The 23,065-nt window shown below is 35.9% G+C and overlaps 1 protein-coding gene across 1 annotated transcript in view; it reads left to right on the top strand.

Annotated features, from left to right (window-relative positions):
* Positions 1-23,065, top strand: part of NEB (nebulin) — a 145,043-nt gene that overhangs the window by 118,486 nt on the left and 3,492 nt on the right. The window contains exons 139-165 of the mRNA XM_068949383.1: positions 489-599; positions 744-848; positions 1,627-1,731; positions 3,027-3,131; positions 4,026-4,136; positions 4,641-4,751; positions 6,336-6,449; positions 6,590-6,694; positions 7,158-7,262; positions 7,906-8,010; positions 8,855-8,947; positions 10,462-10,554; positions 12,108-12,200; positions 12,673-12,765; positions 13,963-14,055; positions 14,576-14,668; positions 15,907-15,999; positions 16,770-16,862; positions 17,444-17,536; positions 18,123-18,215; positions 18,688-18,780; positions 19,868-19,960; positions 20,283-20,375; positions 20,708-20,800; positions 21,074-21,166; positions 22,167-22,274; positions 22,608-22,791. Coding sequence (XP_068805484.1) covers positions 489-599; positions 744-848; positions 1,627-1,731; positions 3,027-3,131; positions 4,026-4,136; positions 4,641-4,751; positions 6,336-6,449; positions 6,590-6,694; positions 7,158-7,262; positions 7,906-8,010; positions 8,855-8,947; positions 10,462-10,554; positions 12,108-12,200; positions 12,673-12,765; positions 13,963-14,055; positions 14,576-14,668; positions 15,907-15,999; positions 16,770-16,862; positions 17,444-17,536; positions 18,123-18,215; positions 18,688-18,780; positions 19,868-19,960; positions 20,283-20,375; positions 20,708-20,800; positions 21,074-21,166; positions 22,167-22,274; positions 22,608-22,791 — 2,764 coding nt within the window. The remainder of the gene's footprint in view (positions 1-488; positions 600-743; positions 849-1,626; positions 1,732-3,026; positions 3,132-4,025; positions 4,137-4,640; positions 4,752-6,335; positions 6,450-6,589; positions 6,695-7,157; positions 7,263-7,905; positions 8,011-8,854; positions 8,948-10,461; positions 10,555-12,107; positions 12,201-12,672; positions 12,766-13,962; positions 14,056-14,575; positions 14,669-15,906; positions 16,000-16,769; positions 16,863-17,443; positions 17,537-18,122; positions 18,216-18,687; positions 18,781-19,867; positions 19,961-20,282; positions 20,376-20,707; positions 20,801-21,073; positions 21,167-22,166; positions 22,275-22,607; positions 22,792-23,065) is intronic.

Below are 23,065 nucleotides of genomic sequence, written 5' to 3'. Positions count from 1 at the left end.
GCAACAGTATATATAAAAGCATATATGTTTGCCATCTTTAATGCTTGTATGCCTTGAGGTAGTTTTATAGTTCGTATTTCTCTGAGAGATGTGTAAAATTTTCTTTTAAACGTTCTTTATGCTTGTGTCAATTTGTCTCTTTGTGAAATACAATAATCTCTTATATATGCACAGTTCCCATAAAAGGAAAAATCTTCATGTTTCAGAAGATCACAATTGAGCTGTAACTATTTTTGCAATGAGGAGATGCAACCTGTGCACTGAATGAAAAATTGCAACTGATATTTTATAAATACAGATGTAGATTTTTTTTTTTTTCCCACATCGGGTGATCTTTAAAATAGCTTTTATTCCAATGGGTGCCTTCAAGTTACTGCTTCTTTATTCTTCTGGTTACTATCAGCATGAGATACAGTTTCTTTGCCTTCTGCAACCAAGCAAGTTAACACTCAAGAGTAGTTTTAATACTTGATTGTTTTTGAATTCAGGTTAAATACAAGGAGAATTTTTCCAGAGAGAAAGGTAAAAAGCCAAAGTATGATTTAAAGGAGGCTAAAATCTACAAGACCATGAAAGATGCTCACAACATGGCTAGTGAGGTATGTCTACTTATGCATTTCCCATAGGGAAGTTAAAAATTTCAGACTTCATTAACGGAGACCTTCTTTATGTTATTAATATGTTAGATATCACAGGTTTTATTAACAGTCTTTGCTGTATTGTTTGCCCTTTCCTACCTGCAGGTGAAATATAAGGCAGATTTAAAGAAACTTCATAAGCCTGTCACAGACATGTCTGAGTCGCTGATTATGAACCATGTCCTGAGTACAAGCCAACTCGCCAGTGCTGTAAGCTCATCAGCTAACCCTAGATCCATTTGATTTTTCCATTCTTACTGATTCCATTCTGCATTGATCTCTGCTAACTATTTCTGTAACAACTACTCCCTCTCTTATTGTTCATGGGACATCATCACCTGGTAGTGATCTCTTCCTCTACTTTCTAATGAGTATTTCCTAGTCAACTAGCAACTTTGTCACATTTATCCTCTGGGCAGTGAAAACTTGATTAGCTGTAGAACTGCTAATATTTTAAATCCTCTAATCATTTTTAATAGAATCTTTATTCTTTATTATATTTTAACTGATTGCATCTCACTAACAAAGAGTGTCTTTCTCATTTTTTTTCCTTTTTTCTTCTTGCTATGATTTAAAACTTTTTTCTTTTTTTTATTTCATTTTTATGTTTAACATCCCACTGTTGTAGAAGTACAGAATTATACCTAACAAAATATTTGGTAATTTTATTGAGAAAAGACAAACGTCATTATTGTCTGACAAAACCTTTTCATGTTTCTACTGTGTTTTCTTTTTCCTTTTTTTTTTTTAATCCTGGTTTTGAAAAATCTTCACTGCATTTGAAATGATCAGAAAAGATAAGCGTTCACCCACATATTTAGAAATGATATCTGATTTTGGCAGTTAAACTTCTTGTTTTTTTTTTCTTTTTGTATTTCTAATTTCTCTTTGATGATCCATTGAAGTGTTGCATTGATTGGACCTAAGAAGTAGATTTGCTGAGGGTTTTTTTTTTTTATTGAGATGATTTTTGACACCTTCCCTTCAGTACCAGTACAAGAAGCAATATGAGAAGAGTAAGGGTCACTACCATGTGGTGCCAGATAATCTTGAACAGGTTCATCTAAGGGAGGCATCAGAACTACAGAGCCAAGTAAGTGGGTCATGTTTCTCATTAACCTCACTTGTTCAGTACCAAAGTTTCCATCACAGAAGTCATCCTAGCAAATTCTCCAATATATAATTCTATCTCTCTGCCTACCTGCTTTATATACACTGCCGAACTGAGAGAACAGAAGTCAAGGGGAAATATTTGCTCATACAAAATGACTGTATGATTTCCACATTCTGGAGTAGATCATCAAGTTATTTATTTCTATTGTATCTAGATCTTGTTGCACTGTATAATACGTTTATCAGAATGATTTCATCTGTAGAAAAAAGGGACAGATAATCACAGAAAGTGGAGACTGAAAGAAATAGGATTGTTGCTAACAGTGTATTTTCTATTGCTTTACTCATCCTAGTCTCAAGGGATACAAAGGAGAGTTCTGACACTTTTCTTCTGCTACCATGATTGCTCTAACAGTCCCAAACAGTGCCTAATGCTGCTGTTAAATGTGTCTATTGATATTTTTCCTCTCTGGAATACAGCAAATTTATTCCAGAGAAACCCATCCTCTGATTTGGTCTCTACTCCTCTTTATTCCAGATATTTATTGGCCCTACTGCAAGATAAAAATTATTTTTAGATTACAAAGGGCCATACTTATTGTTTTGCTGTATGACACAGAAGAGCAAAAAGGTTACATAGCAAGAGAGTATAAGAAAAAGGTCGTCAGTTTGTATTTAGTGTAAGTCACCACGTGTTGCTCCAGTTCGAGATTTGCATCTTCCTCAGCTGAAGACTAGACTTATCATTGCCTCATGTAGTAATCTGAAAATCGATTCCCTAAAGGTAGGATGCTATAGTTTGAATTAAGAATATCTTAATCCTGGTGAATATTTTATGTTCTGGGCACCGATGTGCAGAATTAGGTAGCAAGTCACTGAACTGCATCTTTTCAAACCCTGCAGCTAACAATCCAGCGATCCACTGGTGTGTGCCTGGCTGAGCTCAGGCAGGCTCAGGAGCAGCCTGAGGGCCTTCGAGTTAGATTGTTACAGCTACTTTTCTTCCTTCTTGTGATCACTTATATCTTGAAATCTGAACTGACACTGCTCATCCTTTGCAACAGGATTAAATTGGTAGAATTCGAGGTCACACATGTTTTACTAAGCCTGACCTTTGATTGAACATTTGACAATAATTAATGTGGATCTCGGGAGGAAAATCAGTGTTAGAGTTCGTTTTTTACCTGAGGTCTGTTGACTTCAAGTAGGCTCAGACTAATTACGAGTTGGTTCTTTGATTATTCAGGAGAGTAACTTTTTTCCTTTTCTTCTCAGGTGAAGTACAGAGAAAAGTATGAGAAGGAAAAAGGAAAACCTATGTTGGACTTTGAAACGCCAACATACCTTACTGCAAAAGAATCTCAGCTCATGCAGAGTGAGGTAAGATTAAAATAACTACTGTTAGACTGAAGAAACTCTTTATAAAGGTATTTTTCACAGTTAAACTTTCACAGTGATTTAGACAGGCAGTTATACTCTTGTGTATGCTGATAAACTTTGAAAAACTATCATTACCTTATATCATATGTTTCCTTACATCAGTTACAACATACTACTACAATTCATGAAATTTCCCTGTGCAACCCTAAAGTATACATTTTCTGTAATTTTTCACGTACAAGCGGTCAGTAAATGAAGCTAAAGCAAAGTTTGGAGTCTGCCGAAGAAATGTGATATGAAACACATTTCACTTAAGCTCTTGCAACAGAATACACTATGTATGTCAGTTGCCAAAGTCCACAGAAAGATTTTTCTAGATGTCAGTGTAGGTACCTTGGTTACTGTTTTCACCTGAGAACTCTGGTTTTGAGAAAGTCATTTATTGCCTGTTTGTCTCTGCTGTCACAGTGTTCCTCACTGAGCTATCATTCTGTTTTCTCAAGCAATTATTTTCTGTTTATTTGAAGTTTTATCTTGCTCTGTCACAGATGAAGGCTTATACATGTTGACTTAAACACTTGTATAAGGGCCTTAGTCATTATGTTTGAGTGACTCCATTGAATGTTATCTCTACATATACAAATAAGTAGAAACAATAGAAATGCAGGGTCAGGTCATATTTCCACTGGAACTAATGAGCTGTTTCATGGACTTTAACAGAAAAAAGATTTATTCTTTTAGCTGCCTGCAGCACTGACTGTAGCAGATTGTCACTCTGACATTAATACCGAACTACTGCTCCTTGTCCATCCTCCCAGTAGTTTTTCACATAATCAAAAGTAAAAATGTAATATATATTTGCTATTTTGCTTTTTTTCTTCTTACTCTCATTAGAAAGAATATAAGAAGGACTTTGAAGAGTCCATTAAGGGCAGAAACCTTACTGGCTTGGAGATTACACCATCCTTATTACATGTCAAATATGCAACTAAAATAGCAAGCGAGGTAGCAGTTACTCTGTGTTTAATTCCTCTGCCAATTTAAACAATTCCACTAATTATCCTCAGCGGCATTTCTTCTTCACCGCTTTCCTTTCCCTAACCATTCACATTACGCATGTTGATACATATTTTTGTGTTATGTACATAACACAAAATTTGCTGTGTACATTCATTTCATTCTTCATTAACTGTATTCATTTCATTCTTCATTAACTGTATTCATTTCATTCTTCATTAACTGTATTCATATTTACTGTATCCCTTTCTGATATTCATCAGTGTAACTTCCATTGTGGGGTGCATGTGTGTGCCTTCTCAATTTTTGTGAAACAATTTTTACTATCCTATATTCTGTTTCTGTTGTGTGGATATAACCCTCTACAATGTTCTTCTTTTTTTTTTTCTTTAAATCCTTTTGGATTTTTTTTTCATTTTTTGCAACAAAATTGTGATGTATAGAATTCTATATCTAGTCTGGCTTTGCAGTTTTGTTTTCTTTCTTCTGCAGAAAGAGTACAGGAGGGACCTGGAGGAAGGTGTCAAAGGCAAAGGTCTAACAGCCTTAGAAGAGACTCCAGACATGTTAAGAGCAAAGAATGCAACTCAAATCCTAAATGAGGTAAATCAAAAGCTGCCTGGAAAATCCCTGAATGGATGTAACAGCCTCCACTTGCTAAGCGTGCATGACAGTGTAACACTAATATGAACTAGTCAGTCACTAGAAAATCTTGCGTAGAAAGAAAAAAGACTGCTTTTTAGTGGCTACACATAAAAATGGGAGCCTGAACTTGTGGTGAACTGTTCCTGGCTGTGCAATAACATTTTATGTTGCTATCAGGGATATGGATGGGAATCAGGTGCTGTGATCAATAGCCAGGTCAGTCAAGGGGTAAACTAAATCAAGATGGTGATGCAGCAAGGCTAAAGGTAAGAACTGAAGGTGTCAATTCTGCAAGCTGGGTGTCTAAGGTCACGAGCAATTACCAAGCATTAGGAACCAGGGCTGAGGAGAGGGAAAATGAGTGGGAAAATGAGAGGTCAGAAACGGACTAGAATGAGGGAACCAGACTAGCATACTTATGCAACTGGGAGATACCCTGTGCAGCAATGAGCTCTTTTAAAGTGCTTTATACTTAAATAGGTGCGTCAGAAACACTGGCCGTGCTCATGGGCAGTTCCCCTTCCCCAAGACTGACAAATGCTAAGCTGCTATAGCAGCCGATTGTCAGCTGCTGCAGGACTGATGTCCAAAGCATGGTCTGCCCTGCCCTGAGAGCTGGCCAGCAGACAGTCAGGATGCAAGCCCTAGCAGTGGCTTTATTTATGTAGTGGACTAGTATAATAAATGTTTCGTAGTGGCTGTTTTCATAGGTTAAGCTTAGCTCATTATTTTAAGGGCTGAAAACTGAAAAAGCAACTTTCAAAATGTTACTAATGGTATAACTTGTTAGAAAATACTCTTTAAGATAAGTGTGCTGATTGACAACAGTATTTTGTACTTACTAATGCAGCGTGTTTTTGAGTGATTCAAAGAGCCTATATTTTATTACCACAGAATATTACGAACAGATATAGTCAGCTCAATTCAGCAGAGCTGGCATAGAGAGATGTAAATTATACCAATTTATACAAAATAAATCTTTTAGACCTTAGTGGAAATCTTTTCCACCTTTGGGGAGAGCAGCTGCTGTTGCAATGAGTTTTTACAGAGGGTATTCATTCTAAAAGGCTCAGAATATCTAAGAGAATCCTAACTCCTTGCGTTTTTAGACATCGCAGGCGTGACGCTTCTGTGACCACTTTTCACTACCGCATGCATTTCATATACTGCTCCCTCCCTATTGCTACTCTTCTGTACAAGTCATTTTTTTTTGCTGCCTCAGCCTGATGACCTGAAGGACCTAAACGCTGAGGTTACTGATGTGAGAAGGAAGAGCTTGATATAGCTGATCTGTAGTGTGCCTCCATTTACTGCTGCGGTAGTGCAATTTGCTCTCGAGATTTAAGGGATATACTTTTTAGTATATAGCATATACACTTTAGTATATAGTAGATGCAATTTCATACTAATATATACACTTTAATGATATTATATATATTTTTAATTGTGAGTTTATATTAGTATGACACTATCTGAAATTACCAAAGGGATTGCGTTCTCATTGATGTTTTAAAAGTATCTACTTACTATCCTCATTTGCAGAAAGAGTACAAAAAAGCACTGGAATTGGAAATCAAAGGAAGAGGTCTGACAGAACTGGCTTTGGAGACACCTGATTTTGTGAGAGCAAAGAATGCCACTGACATTGCCAGCCAGGTCTGTGCAAATAACTATATATCATATCTGCTGTCTTTTTTTAAAGGAAAATTCATTAACATTTTTATTCTGTGTAAACCAAATGAAAACTGTTGTCATACATGTGATTAAGGCAGCTAAGTGTGAGCTTTCCCCAACAGATCAAATACAAACAGTTGGCAGAAATGGAGAAAGCCAACTACACCAGTGTTGTTGATACTCCAGAGATTATTCATGCCCAGCAGGTCAAGAACCTTTCAAGCCAGGTAACCTGAGTGAAGAGATTTAATCATTGTTCATGTGGGAACACATGCGCAGATACTAGTTTGGCACATTTTTTCTTAAATAAATCTAAATACCTGTCACAATGTTCAGGAGATACACTGTCAAACCAAATTTCCTAGAGCTGTGATGGGTCATCTCCTACATTGAAATTCCATTTCAGTATGTTGTCAGTTCAATCTAATATGCATAAAATGGAACAATAATTTCCATTGTTTTTGCAGTACCAAAGCTAATTTTGCTCCAAGTAGATGTAGCTGAATTTTCTTACCCCTTGATAACTTTAAGCGTTTAAAATAAACCTTACGTAGAGATGTAATCTGAGTCTATATCAGACACAGAAGTCTCACATTTCTATAAAGATGGGCGTTATGCAGCAGTAAGCAATGTCAGGTTGCTTTATTACCACTTTTATATTAATGGAATGAATTTTGTGTTTTATATCAGAAAAAGTATAAGGAAGATGCAGAAAGGACCATGCCATACTATGTGCCTGTTGCAGACACACCAGAAATGCAGAGAGTCCGTGAGAATCAAAAGAACTTTAGCACAGTATGTATATGCATAATAAACACTATTACTGTCAAATAACAAAAATGTTCAGCTTTTTGTCATGTAATAAGGTCCCAATATCACACTCAAATCTCAAATAGGCTTTATACTCTCAGGGATTCTCAGTCAATGGGTCTTCTAAGTATGCAGCAGCCTACTTATGTGTTACACAGGCAGCCAAAACGATGTTGTGATTTTCTTGAAAAAAAACTTCTTTTCTGCTGCATTGCTTTGACAATTCCTTTGCTAATAATAGAACATGATACTTACAGAAGTTGTCTGGTGATGTCAGTGGGATTACCTTCAAGATTATATGTTCAGAAACATGAACAATTACTCCACAATCTATCTTGAAATGTTTAACTTTCAGTGTTGAGACTTAATTCTTTTAGGCAACATCTGGCACGTTTCAAGATTTTTTTTTTTTCAGTGAATGTAGTAAAGGATCTCCTATTGCTAATTTAAATGAGAATGCTTGTAACTGTGCTGTGTCTTTATATCACTAATAATGATGTTTAAAATAACCTCTTTAAAATGTGTAAATTCTTTATTTTTCCTATCTTAAAAAAAAGAAAAAAGCCTGAGAGTAAGTTTTTATGGCCTAGAATCAACATTTGGTATTTTACTTTAACTTTTTAAACAGCTTCAGTATCAGTGGGACCTACAGAACAGTAAAGGAAAAGTTACAGTGGTAGAAGACACACCAGAAATACTGCGCGTGAAAGAAAACCAAAAGAATTTCAGCTCGGTATTGTTGTTTTCTGTTTTCAATGCTTATTTCAAAAAATACATGTTAACTTTTTCGGTAAAATAATTGTTTTAGGCTCTTTAGGCACTCTTGCAAGTGCTTACATTCTTCACCTACTTAAACAAATATAAGCGCTTTTTCAAGCAAAGCTAATTTTATTCTAAGTAGATTTAGCTGATTTTTGCTACCCCTTTTTATCTATTACTTCTTGTGGAGAGCCGACATTGTCCTGCTTCACATGTACATACATAGCTGTGAGGGAGATGATAAACAATCACAGTCCTGTGTTTAAAGTGGCATTACCAGTATCCACCTTTCTTCTGTCACGTGGCTATGTAGGTAGTGCAGTCTTGCTGTGTTGCAAATGTCTTCTTTCAGTGAGAAATGAACTGTCTGTCCTGATTTGTTTCACATTTCGTGTTTGACTGTGAAGTGTTGAATGTCTGCTGTACCATTTTGCAACTAGCATCATTAGCATAGTAAGTAGAAAAAAATTGTGTAAATTACCAAATGAATTAGAAAAACAGCAAATTAAAAATACAGCACATGCTAGCTTTCAGTCCTAAAATTAGTCTACAAATGCATTGTTATTCTACTTATAATGCATTGCTACAAATATAAATGATCATCCCTTTTTTGCACAAACGACACTTAATGTAGCATGACACTCTTCTGGTAGGCAAAATAAGCTTTACTGGCCTTATTTGGCAGTGGGTGGAGGTGGTCTTCCATTGCCGGCTTTCAGCCTGCACTGTTGTCACTGTCATGAGCCTGTATTCACTCTCTAGAAGAGATAATGCTGTTTTGTATGCTTAACCTTGTTGTCTTGATTCTAAATATTAAGATTTTATATAAAGAAGATATTGGAACTGGAACTACTATTGAAAAGACACCAGAGATGCAGAGAGTTAAGCGAACCCAGGATGCAATTAGCTCGGTACAAAACAATTGATTTTTAATACTCTACCAGCTCTAATTCAACTTAAAATAATACAATCTTTCCCCTCTTTTTTTCTTAAATGTTGCTAACTGTGGTTTGGCAATAATCTGTCCAGCTAAGGGTTACTTTCTAAGAGTTTTTCATATTCTTAATAGTTTTTCTAATGATTAACAATCAATTTGTTGCTTAATCCATTCTAAAACGTTAAAGTTCTTGTCATAATTTTAATCTCAAACGTAGTTTATTTAGCACATTTCTTGTAAATCTTTTATGTTATATAAAAATTTTAATACTGTAAAATTGGAATAAGGAGATATGTATGTATTATTTTTCCTTTGAAAATTGTAAATGTTTGTTATGCTTTTTCTGAATGCTGACATCGTTTTAGTATAAAAGATACTAACATTTCAGTTACCTGTTTCATGCACAGTGTGTTTAAATATGTTCTTGGAAAATGCGATTTTTTATTTCATGATAAAGTAGAAATGAAAATAGTGCTGATATTGAACACTTTAATTGTTATAATTTGGATACACGCCTATGTTGGATATGATAGATTTTTGCAAATACGAAATTAAATACCTTTCATTGGTAGAATGCAAGACCAAATGGTATCAGACCTGTTAAAGGGTATTTATGTGTATTTTAAAAAATCTTTTAGTACAATGCCATTAGTAATGAAATCTCATCAACAGTTCCAGTTATCTACTACCAGATTGCTTATAAAGATGATGAGAATACTTTAATATCAACTCTCTGCTCATGTTGAAGTCAATGAGATCTTTTAATTTTCAACCTCCTTTAAATCAGGACAATGCTCTTTATGTATCTACATACGAATCTAGGTGCCTTTTTTATGCCATTAGGCTAAGATTTTAGAAATGACTTTTAATTTTGAATATCACAGTTTGCTTTGAACCCAATGATGTGAGACATCTCAAAAGGGCTCAACTGTTAAGAGATCAGAAGTTGTGTTCTTACTGAAATGAAGGCCCTGGGAGATGTTAGATAGCCAAATTTGGAGCTTCAGTTGAAAATTTCTGGCTCAGCCAAGACTCCCTGCTTTTTTTACTGTGAGCTCAGTTATTGTTAAATTGCTTTGTAGAAATGAGGCAATGTTCCTTCTTTTTTTTTTTTTTTTTTTTTTAAATCATGAAAGCAAAGAAACTCTTCATCTCTGCTCTAGAGGAACATTGCTGGCTGAACATCCAGCCGGTATCTAGGGAGTCCAGGGCTAGAAGGAGATAATTTCCAAAGGCAGGAGGTTGAAATTCAGTAGGAAAAATCAAATATCTATCAAGTACACACTAAGATGGCCGGTGCAAATAACTCTCATAGGTTCCTTGTTGGTTTGCTTCCATCAGAGTAAATTTAGTACCTGAGATTTCAGTGAGTTTGTAACACATAAATGACCTATAGTTTCTTTATTCATGTGACTTGTTACCCATACGTTTGTCAACTGTGCTTTAATGTAAGTAATTTTATTTTTCCTGATGTCTCTGCATTTGTAGATTAAGTACAAGGAGAGTATTGGAAGAGGAACTCCAATTCCTGATCTCCCAGAAGTGAAGCGTGTCAAGGAGACCCAGAAGCACATCAGCTCGGTAGTGGCCTGTGTTTTCTACTTACCCGTGTAAACTGCTCAACTGTATCATCTTGCTTTACCATCTTGCTTCCACTCCTAAAAAGTCCTATTTTTTTTTAATGGTGCTGATGTTTTTATCCTGGACTTGGAGAGATAATATTCTTGCAGAGCTCAAGCTTTAGCCTCTGCTGGTGTTTGTGTGTATTACTCACTTAAAAGAGAACAGAGCTCTTATATTCCTGTATACAGCAGGAGGTAGTTCAAATACCTGAATTTGCAGTAATTGTTACATTCAGGCGCTTCCCAGTGTTATTTCTGTAACCTATTCTAAACACAGAGCTAGGAACAAAAAACCTCTAGATGATGTCTTATAATGATCCTGACAAAATTGGAGCAGCTAGAGAGAACTTTTGTGAAAAACATAATTGGAGCCTTTTTTGTAGTCATAAAACCTAGTGACAATTTTAAGTGGAAGCAGTATCTGGCTCTTTCCATAACTAGTTAAGTTTTAATAACCACAGCTTGTTCTCCTGATTTTGAGTCCTCATTTCCTGCTGCTTTACTCTGATCTCTGCACACAGAATTGAGGCAGGATATGGTCTTTTTATTATTGGTGTCTCAGTTGTTTGCTATACAATGCTGAGGAGCTGACACACATATAATGAGTATTTTACAATTTTCTGTTCCTAATTTGATGACTACCATTTCCCTTTTGAGCTGTTTCTAGTACTAATGTTTCTTACACTTCATTTTTACATAGCTGAGTTGTATTTTCAAATGATCCTGCATTTGTTAACCTTCATGTTACGTCATTTGTTTTCTCTTATTTTGAATGCTTTATTTTATATTCTTTTTCTTTGTTTCAATGACATTAAGCAGTGGCCTGCAGCTTGTAGGTATTTTACTAGTTTGCAAGAAGAATGAGCAGTGTATTCATAATGTATTTCTACATGATTGATTATATTTTAAACCAACGCAGGCATCTTCTGTGCAACTTTAATAAAAAATGCACGTTTTCTATCAAATAATTACAAGTCAAATTAAGTCTAATAGTATGAGAGCTAAAACTCAGTGAGTTTTCTTATTGGCGACCTAAAACAAGATTAAATTGTGCTGTTCCAAACAAATAGACATATAGAGCAAAATGAAATGGAGCCTACAGCTAGGTATCTATATATTTAGACATGTCTGTACAAGGTTTGGTTGTTAACACTGTAACAGAAGTCCTGGAAATGTTAACTACCAGAAAAGTAATACAATTAAATTTTCTAAACTAAAGTGAAGAGCAGAGGATACCAACCTTTCACTCCAAATAGCAGAGTGTTTAAGCTTGTGTCCTGTTATAATGAAATAATCCACTGACTTAAGCGTCTTCAAATGCCTAGGCGCACACTTCAAATACTTTGAGCTGGTGACTGCACTTAAAAAAAAAAAAAGTGCTGAGTAAAATAAATTGTGCCCATATTACATAAAATCCCAGATTATATTTACCTGTCAACCAAATGTATTGTAATTGAGTTTTTGTGGAAGGAATATTATCTTCTCACCTTTCTGGGTGCTTGTATTCTGCAGGTATTGTACAAAGAGGACCTAGGGACAGGTATCCCAACACCTGTCACTCCAGAAATAGAGAGAGTCAAACGCAATCAAGAACACATTAGCTCGGTATTTAAAAAAAAAGATTATAATAACTTATTCTTGCATGATAACATCCTAACATATATTCTGGTTTTCCTCAGTGCTTTAGAATCTCACCCTGCACCTTTTTTCTCCTTGGCAGTATTTTTAACTTGTTTATTCTGACTTCTTACGCTTTAACTTTTTTGGATGATTTACAACTTTACATGCATTTTTTTTGAGAACCAAAACTAGAGGGAAGCTGTGAAATTAACATGGTGCTTCTTTCCATGTTTGTTTTATCTTAACCCTTTATCTCCTGTGCATTTTTATTCATACGTTTACAGAATAATCAACCACAAGCTATGTCCTTAATATTCAGCTCTAGAACAAGTGTGAAATTAATTAAAAAAAAAAAAAAAGTGATCCTAACACTAAAAATAACTTACAAAATAGTTAGATTTAATGATTTTTGCTTCTGTTGAGCAATTTTTTCTGGAAACTTTCTTGTACCTCACAGGTGTTATACAAAGAGGGCTTAGGGACTGGCACCCCAACACCGGTCACTCCAGAGATGGAGAGAGTCAAACGCAATCAAGAGAACATTAGCTCGGTATTGCTAAATAAAACAAAAACTACCACCTCAAACTCAAATCAGATCCCCTTAACTCCTCCATGTTAAATTTTTCTTTTAATTCTTTGTTGAACTTTAAACAGCCCTTTTTAAATCAAATCACTAAAAACTTGTTAGTATCCTTATATTTTAATTTTTCACCTCAGTCTAACTTAATTGTCATTAAATTGTTCCAGCTATGAATTTTTAACCTGATGTACTTAAAGCAGTTAAGCAGTTCCTATTTTTCCCCACTGAAACAGTAATACTCTGAGTGAACGTCACTCCCTTCCTCAGTAACACAGTTGTTTCTTCTAACAGTTGTCAGACTCACCACACTGGTACAGTGCAAACATAAACATGAACTCTTAACACTTCTTGAAGCAAAGCAATTTAATGCAACTAGTGTGTTGTCTCTTTTCTTGATTTTGTTGTGTTGGATGCTTTCTTCTATCCTACAGGTCTTTGTAAAGAAAACCTAGGCAGAGTTCCCAGATCTCTGTAGTATGAAAGATGAAGAAAAACGCATAATTGAGGAAAATGCTGTAGTAATGTGTTTCTATCCAGACTTGTTGCTGCTCCTGACACATTCCGTTTGAATCACCATGCACAAGTCCAAGTGCTTTGTGCCATAGTTCAGTTGCATATTTCTGTTTTAACTGGAGCAGCTTAGGACTAATTTTGATTCCTGTGACCCAATTCACACATAACTGATGTGAAATCCAGCCTTGATTTAAGGTTTTCTACCGTTCAGAAAAGACACTGTTGTTACACTGTTTGCTATATTTAATTGTCCCTGAAAGCATCACAGCTCTGTTTTATACTGACAACGCCACTCAGAACTCTTAGAGGCAAAGTTGCTAATACAAGATCATTTGTTGAACTGATAAAACTCCTTGGGGATAAGGACAAATGCAAAAGAGTTTTCAGGTAACTTGGCTCAAGATATACTTTCACAAAAAACACCTACAATTCCTGCTCATGTTACTTATGTGCACCCAGGTGAGATGACAACAAAACTCATGGTAACATTAGCTGAGTCTTTTATTTTTATTTTGGCAAGCCTTGGAACAGGGCTGACAAAATTATATTCTTCATACTTAAAAGTTTCACAGTATTAAATTACTTTCCCTTTCTCTCTCTCCTGTCCTCCTTTTTTTTTTTTTTTCCTCCCCAAACTTCCTTGTTGCCACCCAGGTGTTGTACAAAGAGGGGCTGGGGATTGGAACCCCAGTACCTGTAACTCCTGAGATGGAGAGAGTCAAACGCAATCAAGAAAACTTTAGCTCGGTACTTTTGTGTAATTTAAGAAAAAAGTTCCCTGTAACTTCATTTCATATGAACTTTTTAACATTTGTAGATGTTCTATGCTTTGTAATTAACATATAAACGTACAAGCATTCCCTTCCACTTAAAATTTTCAGTGATTTTTAGTTATATTTTATGTACTTATTTTTTAAAGAATTTTTATAATCATAACACTTAACACTTCATATCCTTTCATTTTTCTAAAGTTACTCTTGTTTTTGTGAAGCTTAAACTATTTAAAAATAACACCATTTTTTAAAATTTGCTTTATTTCACTTCTCTAATGCTTTATTATTCTGAAGCATATCTAAGAACTTGGATATGGTATTTCTAGATCTCAGAAGACTCTCTGAATTTATCACAGCTGTTAACTGTTTTGTACTTCTTAGTTTTTTGTGCTTTCTAGTGGATTTAGTAGGCGTAATAGTTATATATGGGTTGCCTCCATAAAATGCAATATTTTTGTTCTTAATTTTTTTTACACTCCCATGTTACTACGTAGGTGTTATACAAAGAGGATCTGGGGACAGGGACCCCAATACCTGTCACTCCTGAGATTGAAAGAGTCAAACGCAATCAAGAGAACTTTAGCTCGGTATTTTTTTATTTGAAAAGTGGAAATTTCCTTTCTGATGTATTTTAAATAATTTTAACACCAAAAAATTACTCTTGTGTTTCCCTGTAATCAACTCACACACACAAAAAAGATTATCCTGTTCCCTTTGTTTTGACATTTTTCTTCCATAATTGTTACTTACATCATTCTTGCTCCACTGTTTTGATTACATCACCCTAAAAATAATAACTTCTAGATTCAGCCTTTCTTTTGACTCTGAATATCTTTTTAATTTTTTGTTCTTAAATAATATTTAGTTTTTTCTTTTGTTGATCACATCAGTCCTTAGTTTTGTTTTGTGTTTGTTTGGTTTTTTTTTCCTGATTTAATGCGTATGAAAACTAAACTATAAATGACCTGACACCAATCTGTGGAAATGACGTCAGTATAACAGCACTCTAATATATGCCGATGTAACCTTATGGAACAGATGAATGAAACGCAGCCTGTTTCTTTATTCCTTTTGTTTTGTATTTGATAGCTCCTTCCTTTAACAGTTCTTTAACTATACGCTGGTGCACAAAGATGGTGGCCCAGATCCCTAGCTGGGGTGAACTGTTCTAGATTCAGTGGAAGCACAGGTTTGCGGGGTAAAAAATGAGCAACAGTAGTGTTTTCCTCAGTGAGAGGAAACTTTCATATAAGGTATAAGAGAGGTAATAATTATAATTTCTCATGTGCTATTTTCATACATGTGCCTTTAGTATGGGCTCATTTGTATGTCTTTCCTGTAATGAGCAAACAGGATTCTTTAATCATAAACTCTGAACAATAAGTAACGTTTCTCTCGGGGAATGGATGACTCTCTTGATGTGTGTATATACAGAAAATCTTTTAGGAAGAAGCATTAGGACCTGTTCCTCCAGGGACTGAAGAACAGTCAAGAAAATGGTTGCCCCACTTTTCACTATTGGTGAAAAGACAGTAATGTTTCATTATATTTTATGTAACACTTTAATCTTAGAAGTAAGCAATTTCTAATGTATATCTTGAGCACTAAACTAAATAGGGAAAGTATTCTAGCCTTCTATTAGAAGTCATTGCAGTGTTATAGTGTTTAACACCATCTTCATAGTTTTATTTTATTTTTTTCCCTGTGTTTGGTTCATGGCAGCTCTGAAAAACATCTGTCTTACGTTCAGTATGTTTTCTCAGCGAACTGAGTGTTACTATTGTTTCCTTGTTTCTTTTTTTAATATAGCCGTATTACCCCACAGGTGTTGTACAAAGAGGATCTGGGGACAGGGACCCCAATACCTGTCACTCCTGAGATTGAAAGAGTCAAACGCAATCAAGAGAACTTTAGCTCGGTATTTTTTTTATTTGAAAAGTGGAAATTTCCTTTCTGATGTATTTTAAATAATTTTAACACCAAAAAATTACTCTTGTGTTTCCCTGTAATCAACTCACACACACAAAAAAGATTATCCTGTTCCCTTTGTTTTGACATTTTCTTCCATAATTGTTACTTACATCATTCTTGCTCCACTGTTTTGATTACATCACCCTAAAAATAATAACTTCTAGATTCAGCCTTTCTTTTGACTCTGAATATCTTTTTAATTTTTTTGTTCTTAAATAATATTTAGTTTTTTCTTTTGTTGATCACATCAGTCCTTAGTTTTGTTTTGTGTTTGTTTGGTTATTTTTTTTCCTGATTTAATGCGTATGAAAACTAAACTGTGAATGGCCTGGTACCAATCTGTGGAGACTGCTTTGGTATAACAGCACTCTAATATATGCCGGTGTCACTTGCCGTGAAGTTTATGGAATGGTGAAACAGGGCCTGTTTCTTTATTCCTTTTGTTTTGTATTTGATACCTCTTTCCTTTAGGAAGTTCTTAACTATGCATTGGTGCACAAAGATAGTGTTTTACATATGTCTTGTAGAAGCACTTAATGAAGTAGAGAAGGTATTCTAGATTTCTGCCAGACGTTATTGCAACGTACCAGTGTTCAGCTTTATTCGACTCTTTGTTTGGTTGGTTCAGAGCACCAAGGGCGTTCTGTGCTTTCTCAGCAAGCTGTGTCGCTTCTGTTTGCTTCTTCCTTTTTCTAATATAGCCATATTGCCCCACAGGTGTTGTACAAAGAGGATCTGGGGACAGGAACCCCAATACCTATGACTCCTGAGGTTGAGAGAGTCAAACGCAATCAAGAACACATTAGCTCGGTATTTTGTGGAGGAAAACAAAATCCCCTTTAACTCCACTTCAATTGAACTTTTTAACCTTTATTAAAAGTGACCTATTCCACTCCTTCCTTGTAATCAACTTATTAAAAAATCCTTTTTCCTTCACTGTACTATATTTTCCAAGGTTACTTACCTACCACTTCTTCATACACATAATTATTTATGTAATCCTAATTATCTTTAACCATTTTGCTCCCTGTTCCAACTCCCTTTTTCTGTGATTTTTTTTAAATCCTGCCATTTTCTGCTAGAACGCTCTTATAGAAGAGGGTGGGTCTGACTTTCCAGCAGGCTTCCATGGTGGTCTCCCCTCCAGCATGAAAACATACCCATTTACCTCGTATTTGCACCTTCTAAACAAAACCGCAGACCTGTTCGCCTTCAGAACCGCATCGGTATGATCCCAGTCTGCATTGCTTTCAGGGGTAGCTTGTAGTGCGCAGTAGAGCAGGCTGAGATGCAGGAGACGCAATATTTTAAGACCCAGGAGACTTCATGTTGGATGTAATTATTACTGAATTCTGATTTTTTTTTTTTGATGCTTCCTTATTACTGTGCAGGTGTTGTACAAAGAGAGCGTGGGGACTGGGACCCCTACTCCAATCACTCCAGAGATGGAGAGGGTCAAACGCAATCAAGAAATCTGTAGCTCGGTACTTTGCCAAGGAAAAAAGTTCCCTTTAACTCTTTAAATGAATATTTAACAGTTTTAATAAATGAACGTTTTAACACTTGTTCCAAAATAATGCCCACCCTAGGTCTAAAGCAGCTTAAATAAGTGTTTTCTTCTTACCCATGTCTTACAGCGTTTTACAGTGATTACTTTAACTTTTTGCAGTTTTTATTGTTCTTCTTAGAAATATATTTTAATGCCCTGTTCTAATTCTAAGAACTTTTAACAAACTCCCTTCATTTTCTTTGCAGTGCTGGCATTTTTTTTTAATTATTACAGTTTATGTATGTATAACATCCTCAAATCCTACATACTTTTTTTTTTTTTTGTGGTCTTGTGTATGTGGTACGTACTTACACTATTAAAAGAGTGAACCTGTAGTTAAAAAAGAAAGCTAAACCTTAGATCACTAGTAAAATGTTGCTAAGTACCTTCTTTTAAAAATATGTATAATACCCAGGCCCTGTGAAATTAAATACAAGAAAAAAATGCCTGAGGCTTCAAATTTGTCTACAGATGGCTTTTTATTTATTGCTGCTTTCTTTGGCTCCTTTCTTGTCTCACAGGTGTTGTACAAAGAAAACATCGGGAAAGCAACCCCAACACCTGTCACTCCTGAGATGGAAAGAGTCAAACGCAATCAAGAAATCATTAGCTCGGTATATTTAACAGAAAATCAAGTCTTAAAATCTGAAGTGTTTAACATAACTGTAGCCCTTTTAATAATCTATGCTTTCTAACTTGTATAAAATGAAATCACCACTTAGCATAACCCCTCTACCTTTTTGTGCGTACAAATACATTGTAATATCTTGTGTTCTAACACTATTTTATTAGAAGTTTGATCTTTTTTTTTGTAGACACCTTTTCTTTGCAATTTTTGTTAACCCTTTCTCACTACTATTTTGCTTTCATGTAGTATTGGGTTCATTCTGCATCGGTCCATTTCTGCATCTTAGTGTAACAGTGGCAACGCTCCCATTGCTGCTTTTGGGAACTGCAGTGGGCCCCAAATCTAACCCCTTCTAAATGTCAGAATTGAAAACCTTTCTTGTGTGTGTTTCCAGGTGTTTTTTTTTTTTGTGGTGATGCCTTTTTAATGATATTTGGATACTCCCTTGTATCCTTTAGGTTTTGTACAAAGAAAATGTGGGGAAAGTGACCCCAACTCCAATCACTCCAGAGATGGAGAGAGTCAAACGCAATCAAGAAATCATTAGCTCGGTACTGTAAAAATAATTGCTTTCCCCCCCGCCTTTAATCCTATGTTTTAATAGAGTAACATTCTAACAAACTACTGAAAATTGATTTTAAAAATAGATGCATTTGTTTTTGCAAATTAATCTCTCCTCTTCTAAAATAAATGTTGTTTTGGTGTTAACGCTCTGCTCGGGAGCGTTAAGCCCATTCTGCAGCTCAGTTCTTGCGCCTGCAGGGCTCTATCCAGCCGGGAACAGCCAAGCTTCCCTTGCTTTGCAGGTGAAGAAATTGAGGTTTATACCTATATGTGCTTAGTATTTAAGTTTTCATTGGCTTTTCAGGGAACTGGCTATTTGACTATAACTAAAAAAAACCTCCCTCAAACAACAAAACAAACCATCCAGCACTGAGGCCCACAGCATTGCTGTGGCAGGAGGCTGAGGTTGCCTTAACCAGAGACTGCTTCTGGTTTGGCTGCTATGACAGTGGTATTTTTGGGTGGCCGCGTGGCCCGGGGACAGATGTGTGTTGGTGTAATGGTGCAGGGAGATGTACCGACCTCCACCCCTCAGCATGTTTCTTTACTGGGGGGGCTCCTCTTCCACCCCCTCTCCCTCTCCTCCTCTCCCTCTGCTCTTCCTCTCCTCGCAGCGTGTGAGTGTGGGGTTGGTCGTAACTGTTGCTGCTGCTTCCAAGATGCAAACACTGATGAGCAGTTTCCTGCCCTCCTTGTATCCTATTTTACATTATACCTGGGGCCAGAGAAGAGAAGGGGAGAGTTTTTCAGCAAGGCAAAACAAGCATTTCTTAAGTAGCTCTCCAGGGCCACGGGTGGCTTCCCAGGGCCTGTGGAGCCAGAGTATCTGGAGCTGGATGGAGCCCTTCTTGGTTAACTGGAAAAAATAAAGAAATTCCTTTTAACAAGCTTTTCTTTTACAGTTTATTTTTCTTACCCTTCCTTATACCATTAGCTGTTTGCCTTTTGTGCAGTGCTGCATACCATAATCCGTCATGACTTTTTTGAAATTTGATGACTAAGAAATAATTTGTGTTCAAGTCCTTTTGATATATATATTTTTAAGAAACTGGATACATCTTTTGTATCCCACAGGTGTTGTACAAAGAAAACTTGGGGCGAGCAACCCCCACCCCTATCACTCCAGAGATGGAGAGAGTCAAACGCAATCAAGAACACATTAGCTCGGTATTGTCTGGAAGAAGTAAAATGAGATATGATAGAGCTTTTTTTATTTTTTTATTTTGGAATAACTTATCTGCCTGGTTTTACTTAACCCTTTAAATCTATTTTCCTCAAATTTAGAAATTCATCATTTAAAATCATAGTATTTAAAATAATCTTATTTTTTGTTGGTAAATAACTTTTTTTAATACCATTTTTCCTCTGACCTCTCTCTCTCTTTTTTTTTTTTTCCTTTCCTAATGAATGATGTTTACTCTAAAAACCAATATCAGTAAAAGCATTTAATTTATGCATTTGTGACCCTGGGTTACTTTGTGATCTGTAGGTTGTATACAAAGAAGGCTTAGGGAAGGCAACTCCCACCCCTATCACTCCAGAGATGGAGAGAGTCAAACGCAATCAAGAACACATTAGCTCGGTATTGTCTGGAAGAAGTAAAATGGGATATGCTAGAGCTTTTTTTCTTTTTGAATCACTTATCTGCCTGATTTTACTTCACCCTTTAATTTTTTTTCCCTCAAATTTAGAAATTCATCATTTAAAATCATAGTACTTAAAAGAATCTTTTTTTTTTTTTGGTAATTAACTTTTTTAATACCATTTTTAATTAACTTTCTTAATATCATTTTTCCTCTGACCTCTCTCTCTCTTTTTTTTTTCCTTTCCTAATGAATGATGTTTACACTAAAAGCAGTAACAGTAAAGTTTTTAATTTATACATTTGTGACTTTGGGTTACTTTGATCTGTAGGTTGTATACAAAGAAGGCTTAGGGAAGGCAACTCCCACGCCGGTCACTCCAGAGATGGAGAGAGTCAAACGCAACCAAGAACACATTAGCTCGGTACTGAAAGAGGAAAGACAACCACTTTATAGTAAAAAAAAAAAAAAATAATCACATGGAAAGAAATCCTCTAATTTAGCCTTATTTTATCAATTTACCTTAGTTTTGCCTATTTTTCCTTTTGTTCTAGCAAGTAACTTGTTAACTGCTTTAGTTCCCTAGAGCTTTTCTATCCCTTGCAGTGATGAGTATGCTAAAACAATAACACCATTTACAGAGCGAGCTCTGAGTAATTCCGGTTGTTGATTTGTGGACTTTTTTTGCGCGCTCCAGGTTTTGTACAAAGAACATCTGGCAAAAGGGACTCCAACACCCATCACTCCAGAGATGGAGAGAGCTAAACGCAATCAAGAAAACATTAGCTCGGTATTTTCTATTGAACCAATAAATAAGAATGCATTACAAAATAACATGTTTAATCCCTAAAATGTAGATTCTTCTCCTTACTCAATTTGAAATAACAGCGCAGATACTGACATTACTCCCTAGCTACCTAGTTTTGAAGTATTAAGTAATGATATGGAAATAAACCCCTTTAATACTTGCTTTTTTACTTCCTGTTGCAGCTGACTGTTTCTGTGTGATTTAATTGCTCTATTTTTTTTTTGAATAGCAACAACTGAATTTCCAATAACATATGTAGCCTTATAATCTTTCAAAAGATTATCTTCTGTGTTTAGTGGACTGTATGAGTTATAAAATGTACATTCTTCAGTAACAGTATATTTTGTTTTAGATGCTGACAGTTTCCTGCAATTTATATAAAATATTCCAAACCAGGAAACGGCCTTCTTTGGCACCAAGTCTTTGCTCACCTGCTACTCCAGATGTAAAAGTTCTGCCATACCCCTTCCTGTCAATGTTCATGTGCACAACAAATTTCATGGCTCCCTTGATATATGCAGAATACGTTTGCAAACAAATGTTTATAGGAGCATGCTGCAGCTGTTACTGGAAAAAAAAAAGAAACCCTCGAAAACCAGTAAAAGTTGTAATAATTCAATGATAAATACAGCTCTAATTATGTCATCTAGTTCACTCTGATAATTTCACTAATGTCAAATGTATGAAAATTATCCCCAAACTATATTACTGCATCACCTCTCTCTGTTATTACAAAGTTGATGAAGGTAAAGATCTCTTAGTTAAGAAAAAGGAAGGTTTGGAATCAGGCCCTCTGCAGTCCATGTCTCAGCATCATGAAAAAAAATTTGCTTTACATTCTAACTTTGTTCACTAATACAGGTGCTGGGTTCCCCTCACCGCCCGGTTTTGCCATGTTGTGTTGCTACAGCGCAGCTCAGTGCTCATGAGACAGAAGTACCTTTCTGCTCTCTGCTCACTGCCTTTTTTTTTTATTTGGCAGGTTCTTTATTCAGATAGTTTCCGAAAACAAGTACAAGGCAAAGCTGCCTATGTACTGGACACACCTGAAATGCGGCGTGTACGAGAGACGCAGAAACATATCTCTACAGTAAGAACACATATATATGTATTTCTAACTTGGAAAGTGATTGAATAAAAATGTAACCTTAGTCCTGAGACTTGCCAGGGATTCCCGCTCAGAGACTGTGTACATTCAGCAAGTTTGGATACCCCATTTTTTTAAGTGATAAAAGCCAAAGAAACTTTGCAGGAAAGGCATGTTTGGGATTAGGCTCTCTCTCATTGCTCCTTGGATTGGAGGAAGCAGAAGTTCAGAACTGCAGTTCACATCTCTACTAGAAATTCACTTGTGGTAAGCAGGAATAAAAACAACTATTTATGTAAGCTATGGGTGGAACAGCCATTTCATTTTAATTTGCAGGTGAAATACCATGAAGATTTTGAGAAAAGCAAAGGTAGTTTCACGCCTGTAGTTACTGACCCCATTACAGAACGTGTGAAAAAGAACATGCAGGACTTCAGTGACATTAGCTATAGGGGCATTCAAAGACGAGTAGTAGAAATGGAGCGAAAGCGTGTGGACCAGGATCAAGAGAATCTCACAGGTAAGCAGAAGCCAGGTTTGATAAGGATTGGAGTCTTCTCTTTATGCAAAACACAAGCTGACCTTGATACATTGTCTTAAAAACTTTCAAGCTCAGCCATATCACTTCAAGCTGATCATTACTTTGAGATGAAGTTTTTATCAAATTAAATGTTGCATATATTTCCGATAGCAGCTCTAAACCACCTGTGGTCTGCCTCTCCCCTCCTGCCGAGAGCGCTCTCAGGAAGCCTGCTTGTGCTCCATGCTTCTCCTCAGAAAAGCATTATTTCTCT

This window comes from Struthio camelus, chromosome 6 (assembly GCF_040807025.1).
Source record: "Struthio camelus isolate bStrCam1 chromosome 6, bStrCam1.hap1, whole genome shotgun sequence".
Taxonomy (NCBI): Eukaryota; Metazoa; Chordata; class Aves; order Struthioniformes; family Struthionidae; genus Struthio; species Struthio camelus.
The sequence above is the reverse complement of the archived record's forward strand: the minus strand, read 5'-3'. Positions and strand labels throughout refer to the sequence as shown.